Source organism: Choloepus didactylus, chromosome 15, assembly GCF_015220235.1.
Source record: "Choloepus didactylus isolate mChoDid1 chromosome 15, mChoDid1.pri, whole genome shotgun sequence".
Taxonomy (NCBI): domain Eukaryota; kingdom Metazoa; phylum Chordata; class Mammalia; order Pilosa; family Megalonychidae; genus Choloepus; species Choloepus didactylus.
The window spans coordinates 69,824,313-69,838,070 of record NC_051321.1 but is presented as its reverse complement, the minus strand read 5'-3'; the positions used below and the strand labels follow the sequence as shown (position 1 = coordinate 69,838,070).

General features: G+C 40.3%; 4 protein-coding genes across 12 annotated transcripts in view; 3 read left to right on the top strand and 1 right to left on the bottom strand.

The window, feature by feature from the left end:
- CFAP70 (cilia and flagella associated protein 70) overlaps positions 1-622 on the top strand; it is a 106,297-nt gene extending 105,675 nt beyond the window's left edge. For all 5 annotated transcript variants that reach the window (XM_037804780.1, XM_037804777.1, XM_037804778.1 and 2 more), the window contains one exon: positions 335-622. In XM_037804780.1, coding sequence (XP_037660708.1) covers positions 335-430 — 96 coding nt within the window. In that variant the 3' untranslated portion in view covers positions 431-622. The remainder of the gene's footprint in view (positions 1-334) is intronic.
- An 897-nt stretch (positions 623-1,519) lies between these two features.
- MRPS16 (mitochondrial ribosomal protein S16) lies at positions 1,520-5,135 on the top strand. Its single transcript, XM_037803959.1, has 3 exons — positions 1,520-1,694; positions 2,159-2,419; positions 2,860-5,135. The coding sequence occupies exons 1-3, from the start codon at positions 1,682-1,684 to the stop codon at positions 2,991-2,993; spliced, it is 408 nt and encodes a 135-aa protein (XP_037659887.1). The 5' UTR covers positions 1,520-1,681; the 3' UTR covers positions 2,994-5,135.
- A 50-nt stretch (positions 5,136-5,185) lies between these two features.
- On the top strand, positions 5,186-10,248 carry DNAJC9 (DnaJ heat shock protein family (Hsp40) member C9). Its single transcript, XM_037803958.1, has 5 exons — positions 5,186-5,659; positions 5,816-5,956; positions 6,473-6,727; positions 9,045-9,131; positions 9,498-10,248. Exons 1-5 carry the CDS (start codon positions 5,246-5,248, stop codon positions 9,615-9,617), a joined length of 1,017 nt encoding a protein of 338 aa, XP_037659886.1. The 5' UTR covers positions 5,186-5,245; the 3' UTR covers positions 9,618-10,248.
- A 561-nt stretch (positions 10,249-10,809) lies between these two features.
- FAM149B1 (family with sequence similarity 149 member B1) overlaps positions 10,810-13,758 on the bottom strand; it is an 84,873-nt gene continuing 81,924 nt past the window's right edge. For all 5 annotated transcript variants that reach the window (XM_037803944.1, XM_037803946.1, XM_037803945.1 and 2 more), the window contains one exon: positions 10,810-12,104. In XM_037803944.1, the coding sequence (XP_037659872.1) occupies positions 12,031-12,104 (74 nt within the window). In that variant the 3' untranslated portion in view covers positions 10,810-12,030. The remainder of the gene's footprint in view (positions 12,105-13,758) is intronic.

The following is a 13,758-nucleotide window of genomic DNA, read 5'->3' as shown; positions in this document are numbered from 1 at the left end:
ATATACAAATGGAGTTATATAATCCAATACATGTTGGGCAATAATGTGAAACTTTTAAAAATATAAACTTTGTTAGAGCTATCCTGCAAATGCTCAAATCGTAAGTGTTCATACTGTTTGATGAATTTTCACAAATTGAACATATCCATGTTATCAACACCCATTTTCTGAGGTCTTTTAATGGAGTTTCCATGAAATAGGGAGTATAGGAAGAACAAGTTCCATCCCAAGGAACTTTGTTCTTTGGCAATGCCTCACAAATAAGGGGTCTCCAAGGCTGCATCAGTATGACAGGTGTGACATGTACCCTTCCCTTTCTTCCTTTCTCATGCAGCTGAAATTGAAAGATGAGGCTCTGCTTGCAGAGATCCATATGGTACAGGAGACAGTTGGCTTTGGAAATCCATCTTTCTGCCATCCTTCCAGCTGAAGAATTTTCTGTATGGGACTCTAATAAGAGAGTCTCTTCGCTTCCCAGAGAAGTTAAATTCTGGACGTTTCACCATATGAGGCCTGGGGCTGGAGAACAAACGAATCTTCACCATAAACAAGCCCACTCATATTTTCATTGACTATGTTACTGGTTGACAATAAAAAATGGAAATAAGGGATTCAAAATTTATAAGTGTGGTTCTGGAGTTAGTAGGGTATACTGAATGGCTAGTGGGGTCACTGTATAAGGCAAAGAGCGTATTAGGCCCTGGCCCTTTGGATCCAATGGTGAACACAAGCTGAATGGAGAGATTGTTACTCCAGGTGTATGTACTGACACCCTCTAACACGGGTACCTTCATGGAATCCAAACCACAAGGGATCCATGAAGAATCTGTTACCTGATAATCGATGCAAAACTCCTCACAACTGAGGCCGTATCCTAGGGCTAGAGATACCAAAGAAACCATATTTCACTTCTGCCCTACTGGATCACGGAACAGCAAAACTAGGAATAAGGGCTTCCTCCTCTTTTATTTCCCTAAGGAATGACTGCTTCCATGGGGGTTGGTGGTGCGAATAGGAGGGATGGTGAGAGGAAAATTAAAAAGGATAAACTTTAATTTATAGTTCTAGTCTCGGCCCTAAGGCTACCTTCTCTATGATGTCCTGAGGCACCCAGGAGGTATCCCGTTGCCTTCCCGGCTCCCCCGGCACTTTGTATTGATCTTACTTTGGTGTAACCTCACCGTCTCCCCACCAAACTGTGACCTTCCTGGGAGCAGGGCGTTCTCAGCTCCACCTCAGACCAAACGGGTGCTGAAAATACGTTTGCGGAATGGATGGACTTGTAAAGCATTTGGCACTTCTCTTAGTCGCTCCTGGGACCTTCCCAACACCTCTCACTCCATCCGGCGATCCTAACCGAGTGCAGGGAAGATGCGCCCACGCAGCTCGCACAGCCACTCCCACAACACGCAAACAGTAGTGCGTCTCTTGCCAGAGCCCAAAATACTCTGTGGGCCGCCGCGTTGCATTATGGGAAGTTTAGGGGTGACAAGCGGAAGTGGCCGGGCGAGCAGATCATCCACTTCCGGAACAGGCACTCGAGATTGGGTTCTCCCCCGCGCGGCGGAAAGCTCCGCTGCGCTCATCTTCTGCGTGATTCCCATGTGCGAACCCGGACTTTAAAGCCGTGCGGGCAGCGGGACGTTACGAGTCGTCGCGACCAGTGCAAGCCTGCTGCATCATGGTCCAGCTCAGTGAGTGATCGGGGCGCCGAGAGATCCTATGGGCGATCGCAGGGTCCGGGGTACGGGACGAGATGGCATAGCACGTCCCTGGGGTTCCTGGAGGCATCCTGAACCTGAACAGCCACACTGGTTTACGTTTGATCCTTGCCTTCGTTTTTTCCAGTTAATCCTTTGTGAAACACTATGAAGTAGATGACATCGATTTTACAAACGAGGCAGCTGAGATCTAAGAAATAGAAGAGTTTGACAAAGTCACAGAGCTAGTAAGGGCAAGCCTGGAATGAATGGATTGGGGGATAAGGAGGAGGTCATTTCTGGCTGTAGTGGGTAAGAGGAGTTTCACAAGGAAGGTAGTATCTGAGCCACATGGACAAGAATTGGTTGGAAGAAGAACATTTCAATGGAGGAACCAGATTGTTCCCATTATCCCATTTTGCCCATTTTGTGCATCCTAACCAGTTATTTCTCTACAGCTACCCTCCTCTGCAAAGCCTACCATGGGGGCCATCTAACCATCCGCCTTGCCTTGGGAGGCTGCACCAACAGGCCTTTCTTTCGCATTGTGGCTGCTCACAACAAGTGTCCCAGGGATGGCCGTTTTGTGGAGCAGCTGGGTTCCTATGATCCACTACCCAACAGTAATGGAGAAAAGCTGGTTGCCCTCAACCTGGAGAGGATCCAGCATTGGATTGGCTGTGGGGCCCACCTCTCTAAGCCTGTGGAAAAGCTTCTGGGTAACTCAGTCTTGGTCTCATCTCACTGAGGGGATTTTAAGTTGAAGTCAGCCCTAGGATGAGAATGAAGAATGGTTTTCATTACCTAGAGGCAGGAGTCGACATTTTGATCGAATTGCCATTTTGAATCTGAGTCTCCTCTTGTAGACTCTTTCATGACTTTTTGCGTTACTTGAATTTTATGCTAAAGATGGGAATAGTGTGTCTTGAATGGTCATCTCTGTGTGTATTCGTTTTACAAATAAGAATAGTGTTAGGAAGAAGACAACATCCATTATCTCCTTGCACTTTTGCAGTAAAATGGGGGTCAGGACTGGGGAAGAGGTGGGACAGAGTTTGACTCTGGGTCTGGTCTCTATTAGACCTCAATTTAGTGAGGCAGAGTTTCTAGAAAACAGCTTGTACTGTGTCACAATGAATGAAATTCCTGTTGCTTTTAGGTCTTTCTGGCTTTTTCCCTCTGCATCCTATGACGATCACAAATGCTGAGAGACTGCGAAGGAAACGGGCACGTGAAGTTCTCTTAGCTTCTCAGAAAACAGATACAGAGACTGCAGAAGCAGAATCCAGCTGACTTCAGTGTGCATAGCAGTGGGAGCAACGTCGCTAAGGTCTCCTAATTTTGATAGATTCAGAGGTCAATAAATGGAGTTTTCTGAGTCACCCATGCTCTTCTGGAAGCAGGAGAGGGTAGTGGGCCTCTATAGCCCTGGTCTGAGCAGGGCCCAGGGAGAGAGACTTGTTCTTATCTGACACAGAGGTGGGTCTAGGAACAATTGCTCTTTTCATCTTTCCTGTTGGGAAAGACAGTGACTGTGGTGGGGGAGGAGGGAAAGAAGTTGGAATTTTGGGTTGGGCCCTAGGTCTCTTGAAAAACTTTATAGTCCGCTGCCTTGCAAGAATATGGTGTTTCAGAGTCCCCAATCTCCATGTCTATGTCCCATCCCAAATAATTCTTTCCTTAATCACTTGTGGTCATCCCCCCAGTTCATGAACACAGTTACCCAGCTCATTGTTTTTGTAATTTGTGATTTATATATTCTTGCTTGACACATAATCTCAGATTTAAAAAGGTAGATTGGTTTTGAAAATTGCTTGAGGGCTAATAGCCTATTTTTTAAGATGAGAATCTGGAAGAAATCTAACATTGTAAAGGAGCTAAATACATTCTAGGCCCTTTACATACAAGGTTATTTGTGAGGATTATAAAGTATCATAAGGGTAGGTAGGATTATCTCCATTTTACAGATGGGGAAGCTGAGACTCAGAGGTGGAAATTTGCCCAAGTTCACACAGTTAATACTGGGCAGAGCTAGAATTCAAGACCTAATGTATCTGAAAAGCCCTTTCCAAGATATGTCATCTGTAGGGGAAAAAATGAGCAAAGATAGGGGGCTTTTCAAGACTCCATTTAGAAAGTCAGTGATAGAACCAGGTTTAGACATCATGAGTTTCATAATACAAATGATTGCTTTGCCAAAAAAGAACACATAAGATAACACATTATCTGCTTCAACACAACCACAGGATTCTACAACCACAAGAATGGATAAGACAGTTTTAGTACACATTGATATATACAGATTTCAAATTTTAGGATGGACTAGGATATAGGAAATTTATTGAAGAGATTCTAAAACCCTATCAGTGTATTCTGTGGGTTTTATATTCTGAGAATAATTACCAGCCACCTCAAATTCTGGAGTCATCAAGGCTCCTCCAGGGTTGTTGTTGGTAGGCCTCCCCTTGCATTGAGGAGACTGAAGCCAGGACAGGTTCAGAGGAACTGATTTTAGCTGGGTTTGATCTTGGATCTGGGAAAGAAATGATTTGAAAACCATGGCAACTCTAAAAGTTTAAAAGATACTAATCTGTGGAGGGATTGGGGTCCTTGGAGAAATTTTAATTGGTGAAACAGAGAAGACTGTGATTCTGCAAAGTGCTAACCAGTCAGGGAGCTGATGTGAAATAGTTAAGGTAATGTATTATTTTGACTTACTGAGTTTCAGCAACTTAAATATTCACCTTGTCCTCTAACATCTGTATATACACACTTTTTGTGATTTTTGCCCTCTCTCTGATTCCCAAACTTTACTTCAGCCCTAGCCTTGCTTTGGATCTACTGGCCCAAATTTCTCACCATCTTTGATAGTTGCACCAGCATATCCTCAGCACCTCAAACTCAACATGTTCACACCCAGCTTTGAACTTTACAAAGCTTTAAAAAGTTAAAGGCAGGCAGCTTCTATTTTTATTAAGATCAGGATTTGGGTTACATTATCTCCAATGTGGGAGATGACTCTGGGCTGGAAGGTGAGTGGGAATGATTCTGTAATAAATGTCAAATCCATAGGCTTTCAGATGAGTTTTAAAGACTGGTGTTTTGTGGGTTTTGTTTAATTTAGACTTTTCCTTGCAGGGTTCAAGGGGAAGTACTTCAGCAGTCCCAAAGTTATTTGGCCCATAGCATCAGTACCCCTAATAGCAGGATAATCTTTGAAAAAGAACAGAATTCTGATTAACCGTTAGGTTGAACCATATGAAATTGTCAAGTGCCGAACTTAGATTGTTTTTTACTTAAAAGTGTTGGGGGGGAGGCACAAGAAATCACGGCAACTTCGTAGATTCAACCTAATATGAGCGCGTTGCTAATATTGAATAAGCTATTGGGACGGGGGAGAAAACAGACGCGAGATTTCCAGTGTCAGGGGAGGAGGGCGGCGCAGAAGAGGGTGTGGTGGGTACCGGGTTACACCTGCTGTCACAACAGAGAGGTCCCTGGACTAGACCGTTTCCCGTTGGGAGCAAGGAGACGGTCACTGGCTCATGCCCCACCCCACCTTTTTGGGCCGGTTTCCCCCAGGCAAACGCCGGGCTGCTCACGCCACTTTTTGCGGCCGCCGTAAAGCGCGACGTTCGTCTGCGACCCCACCCCTTCCCGTGCCTCCTGTGACGCGGACGCCCTGGGCTTTTTGCGCGGGAAAAGGAAGCCGACCGGGGCTCTATCTGGAAACCACTGTTTTCGTAGAGGTACCCGCCGGCTACGGCCCGGTCCCCGGCATGGGGCTGCTGGAGCTGTGCGAGGAAGTGTTTGGCACATCCGACCTCTACCGGGTGCTCGGCGTGCGACGTGAGGCCTCAGACGGCGAAGTCCGACGCGGCTACCACAAGGTGTCCCTGCAGGTGCACCCAGACCGGGTGGGCGAGGGCGACAAGGAGGAAGCCACCCGCCGCTTCCAGGTACGTGGGCCCTCGCACGGTGGCGGACGGGCCCCCCGGGCCTCCTCCGATTCTGACCGCCTGTCCCGGTCTGGATGGAGTGCGTTTTCTAATCATTTTTCGCGGCGCCATTTCTCTGGTAGGTCCAAGGCGACTTTTGGATCCCTTTTTCCGCAGATCCTCGGAAAAGTCTATTCCGTTCTGAGTGATCAAGATCAGAGAGCAGTGTATGATGAGCAGGGAACAGTGGACGAGGACTCTGCTGTGCTCAATCAAGACCGGGACTGGGAAGCGTATTGGAGGTTACTCTTCAAAAAGGTAGGGGACTTGAGGTTGTGACCGTTCCTATCATTCATTCAACAGACGTTTATTGGATGCCTCTAAGACCTTGTATTTTTTGTTAATTCTATAGGAATGAGGAATTTGAGTTTGATCTAAAAATAATGTATACTTACTGGAATGTGGCTTTAGTGTCCTGTTGATTGTTGCAGTGGAAAAGGGAGGATTTTTTTTTTTCCCCCAGGATGTGCTTTATCTTACATACCCAAATGCAAGCCTTGAATGCTCTTCTGTGTCTCTTCCCTCCTTGGGAAACTTGATTAAAATTTTCATGTCACTAGTTCAGCAGTTTTCAAGGTTGGACTAGGGAGAACTCTAAAAAAGCTTAGGCCTAGAAAATTTGGTTCCTTCCAGCAATTTTGGCTTATGCAACGTTGTGTTTGAGAAGAAGAAACCAACACCTAAATTTCTAGTTTTAGTATAGTATATCTTTAGTATAACTTTTATTTAAAATAAAATTCTCAAAGTTAAACTTTATTTCTCTTATTTGTTCAGATATCGCTAGAAGACATTCAAGCTTTTGAAAAAACATACAAAGGTTCTGAAGAAGAGCTGGCTGATATTAAACAGGCCTATCTGGACTTCAAGGGTGATATGGACCAGATCATGGAGTCGGTGCTGTGTGTGCAGTACACAGAGGAACCCAGAATAAGGAACATTATTCAGCAAGCCATTGACAAGGGAGAGGTCCCATCCTATAATGCCTTTGTCAAAGAATCGAAGCAAAAGATGAATGCAAGGAAAAGGAGGGTATGATTTTGAATGCTAGCTATTGTTTATATCTTGCATGCTTCCGGAAAAAAAAACTCAAAGGTATTTATAATAATGGAACTATATACAAGACCACTGAAATAAGGATAAGGGTTAACTTGTTATACAGTTCTCATCTAATAAAATGAACATACCAGAGAAACTTTTTTTCTCAGTTTGTTATGCTCAAGAGAATTTTACTGTGTGAGTTGTTTAAATAATACCATCTTAAAGTGATCCTGAAATGTTCTTCATATGGGCCAATTCTTGGAGCTTTGCTGAAGTATTCTTCAGAAGATAATGTAATGGGAGTCCAGGTATCTCTGCTTGGTTCTCACTCAGTTGAGGGGAAACGCGTGGCAGAGACTGACTTGTTAAAATTGCCGATTCCTTAGACTTTGCCTAGAGACTGAGTCTTGGGTTGGACCCAGAATACCTGTTTTGTTTTGTTTTTTAAACAAACACTTTTAACTTATTCTGGTGTATTTCTTTTTACTATTATTATTTTTTAAATTTGTTTTTTATTTTTACTAAAGAAGTTGTAGGTTTACAGAAACATCATGTGGAAATTACAGAGCCCCCCCATATATTTCCCCTGTTAACACCTTGCATTAGTCTGGTACATTTGTTACAACTGATGAAAGAATATTATTACAATTGTACTATTAACTGTAGTCCATGGTTTACGTTAGGGTTCTCTGATTGTCTTGTACAGTCCTATGGTTTATTTTTTAAAAAATTCTATTTTAGTAACGTATACAACCTAAAATTTCCCCCTTTTGACCACATTCAAATATAGGATTCAGTGCTGTTAATTATGTTCACAATGTTATACACCATCCATTACCAAAACTTTTCTCTGATGGTGTCTTTCTGACCATATCTTAAGAAACACTTTTTTTTTTTTTTTTTTTTTTGAGAATCAAGGATTATGGTTTGTGCTTTACACCCATATTAAACTGGAATAGTGAAGGTGGGGGGTGCAGCAGGTGAAGGTTGCTTAAGGACAGGGGAGTTTAAGGGAGGGAGTGAATTCTATGTAGCAAACATTTGTTCCTTTCATCTTTTGGGAAATACTGCCTCATCCTGGCTTGCTTAATAGGAACTCCATGGATAGCAGACAGTTTAAGACTTTAGATCTTTGGTGGGTACCCAAAGTTTAATTTTGTGTAGCTGAATAGGGGGAGGAAGAGGTGAGTCTGCAGCTTTTAGATACAAGATACACATGATGTAAAGCTGAATTTTTAGGGGAGAAGTTGGGGTTTTTGGGTGGAAATTTTAACAGCCTGACTTGCCTAGATAAATGGCCATGCCATCTCTGTGTTAGTGAGCTGCAGCGAGAACTGGAATGTATGTAAAGATCATCCTTTGGCTCAAAGGCTGTATCTGTTTAGACTCAAGCTGACAGTTTGTCTTTAAGTTGGTAATCATTTTTTTCAGGTGAAACTCAGCACAGCTGTACTCAATAAATTAGCTTGAGAAACTTCCCCTTAAAGTTTGAGGTGGGGGAAGTGGCATAGTTTAGACTGTCCAGCAAATTTGGGAACTTGGAGGTTGGGAGGCAGAATTTAGGGAGATAATTCACATTCAAGGACTCTAAGTAGAAGATGGAAACTGTATTTTTACTGAGATAACAAGATCCTAATATATCATCATTCCTAGTATTTATTGTTATTTAGAAAATTTGCTGGGGGTTGGGGCCTGTTAGAGTCACATGTTGCCTTAATGAAAAGAAGAAACTTTTAAACTTTGCAAAAGAGTTCTTGTGATACTTTGGAAAGAGTGCCCTAGCAAAAATTGGCAAAATGACTGTGGCTTTGAAACCAAGTAAAGAAATTTTAAAACTGAATTTGTTAATTTTGTTTCTTCTGAACACTCAGGAGAAATAATTTTAAACTTTGGTAGCTCACAAGGCTGCCACCAAACACATGTGGTAAATTGAGTTTTCAGAGGAGGAATCTTAAGTGCCTGTATCCTGGCAATACTTTTGCAGGATCCTTGGCTAAGTGACTTTTCCTTGTTTCCTAACATTTTGCCTCCCTTTCTATCACCCTGTGGTTTATGACTTTCAGAGTCCTAATGGACCCCTTTGCAAGTAGAAATGGGAAAAGCTCAGACTTGGAAATGCTAATTGGAATCAGTGGAGCTACTGTTTGCTTTTAATGAATAAGATATTTATGTAACTTTATTCTTTTTAAACTATTAATATAATTCCCACATTGGAAGAGATTTTGTCTTGTAGATTTGCTTTTAGGAAAGAGTTTATTTTAAGCATTTTCTAGGTCACTGTGGAGTCTCATGTGAGCTTCTGTTTCAGGCTCAGGAAGAGGCTAAGGAAGCAGAAACCAGCAGGAAGGAGTTGGGACTTGATGAAGGGATGGATAATTTGAAAGCAGCAATTCAGGTGATCTTACCATGTTGTCTTTGAAGGTTGCTGCCACTTTCATTTTCTGATTCTTGTTGCTAATATTTTCTTTGGAGTGTGTACCTGTATGGTGTTATGGGTATCTTTTTGTTTTAATTTTTTAAGATATAATTCAGTATCATATATTCATCCTTTTAAAGTGTATAATTCAGTGGTTTTTAGTGTATTCACGAAGTGAATCACTACTAATTCCAGAATAGTTTCATCGCCCCCCAGAAGAAACCCTGACCCATTAGCAATCATTTCCATTCTCCCCTCCCTTAGGCCCTGGTAACCACTAATGTACTTTTTGTCTTTATGGACAATGTTGTGTTTTGAAAGCTTGTGTTTTAATTTCTCAAACAGAGCAGACAAAAGGATCGACAAAAGGAAATAGACAGTTTTCTGGCTCAGATGGAAGCAAAGTACTGCAAACCTTCAAGAGGAGGAGGGAAGAAAACAGCTCTCAAGAAAGAAAAGAAATAATGGATTTTTCTCTTCAAAGGTCCTTATACTAAAGGTACCTTTGTAGGCATTGGAGTCAAGATTTGAAGGCAAAAGTCAATGCAGTCCCTGGGAGAAATTGTCTTTCCAGACTAAATTATTCAGATCAACTTTGTAAACCAAGCAGAATCTCTCAGTCTGATTTTGGTATTTCCTGGAAAGCACCTGACATTCTGTGAGGTCCTACACAAAGGAAATTCGTGGTGATAGTTGGGGGAGGCTGCTATACTTTCTTGACAGCACATGTGTGCATGGATCTCTTCTGTAAATGGATCTCTATATAGAATGTGGGTCTGTCGCATACTGCCTTTAGCAGTTGTCATTTTGCCCCACAGGAGTGAGTTGCAGAATATTCAGGGTGATGTACACATGTATTAGAACAGGTACTCCACCTAGCTGGAACACTTTCAGAACACTTGCCAAATAGCTTTCTGCAGAATACTTGCCAGTTTGCCTTTGGTCTTAATGGTCTTGAATAGACCCTCTCTCCTTTTTGTTTTACTCAACCAGGTGTACTCTATGCTTGATAGCTAGGAAAGACAGGTGTTCACATTACTTCAGGCATTTTTGTAAGACTTGTATGTGATTAAATAAAACTAGTAAAAAAATCTAAGTTCTGGGGGCTTTTTAAATGATCCCAGTGATCATTTAAAACATGATCTGGAAAAAAGATGAATGATATTTAGGTTTGATTCAGAAGAAAGAAGAAAAGTAGTCTCAGTACTGTAGTACACACCCCAGTTTATGTAGCATAAAGAGCTATGTTTGGAGTCCTGCCCCTAACTGCTGAATTTCATTAGGCAGGTCACAGAGCTTGCCTGAACTTGTTTCTTCATCTATAAAAGGGGTGAGGTAGTTGGGCCAAATGACTTCTTAGAGGTCCTATCGACTCTTAACTTTGAAAGGCAAGCCATCTTGATCCAGTGGTTCGTTATAATGTACTCATGGTATTGGTTTGTGAGAATGGTACAGAAATTTTCACTTACTTAGTTGAATAGGTATGTATTCATTAGAATATGTGAAAAACTTAGGGGCTGTTCAACTTTCAATCTCTAATTTATAACTAATATTTTCAGTACCATACGCATAAAACAAGTCTTGGTACTGAGCTTTATGTATCTTAATTTGTCTGAGGTAAACACATGACATTTTCAGTTTCTGATTACAAACAGGTTAAAAAATACTCTTTATTAAAAATATAATTTAATGCAGGTTGTTTGAAGCATCTGTCTTTTCCATGTGATAGCATTAGAATACCTTGATATAATGAAAACATTGTCCCAATTTATGATCACTTGAATTTATGTACTCTAAAGATAACAGTAAGCTTGAAATCCAGTATGATAACAAAATTAATATTCAATGAAATTGAATAGTGTACAAATTTAAGCCGTAGTTAAAGTCATGCTACATTCATGAGTGCCCTCAGGAAAAGGCCTGTGGTAAAATCAGAAGAGTACCAAAGCACTCTACTTCTGCCATTCTTACTGACATCAAAAGCCATTTATTATGGGATATGTTTATACTGGACTAATTGCCAGGGTTCTTAAAATTTAAAGAATCTATCTTGCTGGCTTATTAGCAAGATTCTACAAAGTATTTTTTACTTTCTTAGTGCTGCAGGAGAAAATTTGGCAAGATGAGTTCAATATTTGGGAAAAATATAACCAGTAAGATATTTGAAGCAAAAAAATATGCATAGCCTGACACCAACCAGGCAATGTAACGTTGAGCTATTCTATCTGAAAAAAATAAGCAATATAATTTATTACATACGTTATTTTACATTGATGTCAGCATTTATATGTCTTTGGTTACTCACTCCTTCCATGTTGACATCTATCTTCCTACAGGATTGGACATCTAAACACAAAGCTTTATAGTGACATCTATTTGTTAAGTAGCTCAGATTTTTGACAGCAGTATCTCCTAAAAATGACTTGACTTAAAATTAAAACTGAATACCACTCTCCAAAAATTGATACAAGCAGAAGCATTCTGAAGCCAATGATAATGTTATCAGTCATTTGCTGTTTTCTTGTGTATGTATAGCTTCAAAGAATCTTATAATAATTGAACCGATCATTGTTGACAGACAACAGGAGCAGTGATTTCAGGTAATTATTCATTGTTCCATCTTTGCGTACGAACTTTCCTGTCCAGTGGAATAGGTTAACTTATGCTGAAATAATAGAGATAGAAACAATACCCATGTACTCTTTGGCAGATAATCTGTTCTGTTTTTATCAGTCAGTTGTACCAAAAAACTCTTCATGAAGATAGTTTGAAGTTGTTTCTTGTAGACAAGCTCTGTACCGTAAGATGACTGAACACTGGTTCATGAAGTCTTCAAACATGTTCTCTTCAGCCTGATACCAGGTTTTTCTCATTTGCCCTATGGTCCATGCCTGGTTTTAGAGACTGGTCCACCTCTGCTTTGCAATTTTGTAGATCCATGCACCTGAGGACCTGTCAGACAAAGATGACGTTGTGAGTAACATTACTAGACATTCTAGGTTTGGTAATTAATCTCAAGTTCATATCTAAGGGCTTTTTTGATCCATTTATCAATTAGACTTTCAATTTGGAGCCTGGGACAAAGTAGTAAAGTATATATTTAACAAAACAATTTAAAAAAATGTTTTACATGTTTTTTCTTTTTTTTTTTCTTTTTTATCTTCATTTTATTGAGATATATTCACATACCACGCAGTCATACAAAACAAATCGTACTTTCGATTGTTCACAGTACCATTACATAGTTGTACATTCATCACCTAAATCAATCCCTGACACCTTCATTAGCACACACACAAAAATAACAAGAATAATAATTAGAGTGAAAAAGAGCAATTGAAGTAAAAAAGAACACTGGGTACCTTTGTCTGTATGTTTCCTTCCCCTACTTTTCTACACATCCATCCATAAACTAGACAAAGTGGAGTGTGGTCCTTATGGCTTTCCCAATCCCCTTGTCACCCCTCATAAGCTACATTTTTTTTTTTTTTTTTTTTTTTTTATCATCATTTTATTGAGATATATTCACATACCACGCAGTCATACAAAACAAATTGTACTTTCGATTGTTTACAGTACCATTACATAGTTGTACATTCATCACCTAAATCAATCCCTGACACCTTCATTAGCACACACACAAAAATAACAAGAATAATAATTAGAGTGAAAAAGAGCAATTGAAGTAAAAAAGAACACTGGGTACCTTTGTCTGTATGTTTCCTTCCCCTACTTTTCTACACATCCATCCATAAACTAGACAAAGTGGAGTGTGGTCCTTATGGCTTTCCCAATCCCCTTGTCACCCCTCATAAGCTACATTTTTTTTTTTTTTTTTTTTTTTTTTTTATCATCATTTTATTGAGATATATTCACATACCACGCAGTCATACAAAACAAATTGTACTTTCGATTGTTTACAGTACCATTACATAGTTGTACATTCATCACCTAAATCAATCCCTGACACCTTCATTAGCACACACACAAAAATAACAAGAATAATAATTAGAGTGAAAAAGAGCAATTGAAGTAAAAAAGAACACTGGGTACCTTTGTCTGTTTGTTTCCTTCCCCTACTTTTCTTTTTTTTTTTTTTTTTTTTTTTTTTTTTTTTTTTTTAAATCATCATTTTATTGAGATATATTCACATACCACGCAGTCATACAAAACAAATTGTACTTTCGATTGTTTACAGTACCATTACATAGTTGTACATTCATCACCTAAATCAATCCCTGACACCTTCATTAGCACACACACAAAATAACAAGAATAATAATTAGAGTGAAAAAGAGCAATTGAAGTAAAAAAGAACACTGGGTACCTTTGTCTGTTTGTTTCCTTCCCCTACTTTTCTACACATCCATCCATAAACTACACAAAGTGGTGTTTGGTCCTTATGGCTTTCCCAATCCCATTGTCACCCCTCATAAGCTACATTTTTATACAACTGTCTTCGAGATTCATGGGTTCTGGGTTGTAGTTTGATAGTTTCAGGTATCCACCACCAGCTACCCCAATTCTTTAGAACCTAAAAAGGGTTGTCTAAAGTGTGCGTAAGAGTGCCCACCAGAGTGACCTCTCGGCTCGTTTTGGAATCTCT

What these genes read in the sequence shown, in the direction of transcription:
- MRPS16 (XM_037803959.1), top strand. An exon ending in GCCTGTGGAAAAGCTTCTGG is followed by an intron (nt 2,420 to 2,859) that starts GTAACTCAGTCT and finishes TGTTGCTTTTAG; the next exon opens with GTCTTTCTGGCTTTTTCCCT.
- DNAJC9 (XM_037803958.1), top strand. Translation starts at nt 5,246, where the DNA reads ATGCCCCACCCCACCTTTTTGGGCCGGTTTCCCCCAGGCAAACGCCGG. An exon ending in AAGCCACCCGCCGCTTCCAG is followed by an intron (nt 5,660 to 5,815) that starts GTACGTGGGCCC and finishes CTTTTTCCGCAG; the next exon opens with ATCCTCGGAAAAGTCTATTC. An exon ending in TGAATGCAAGGAAAAGGAGG is followed by an intron (nt 6,728 to 9,044) that starts GTATGATTTTGA and finishes CTTCTGTTTCAG; the next exon opens with GCTCAGGAAGAGGCTAAGGA.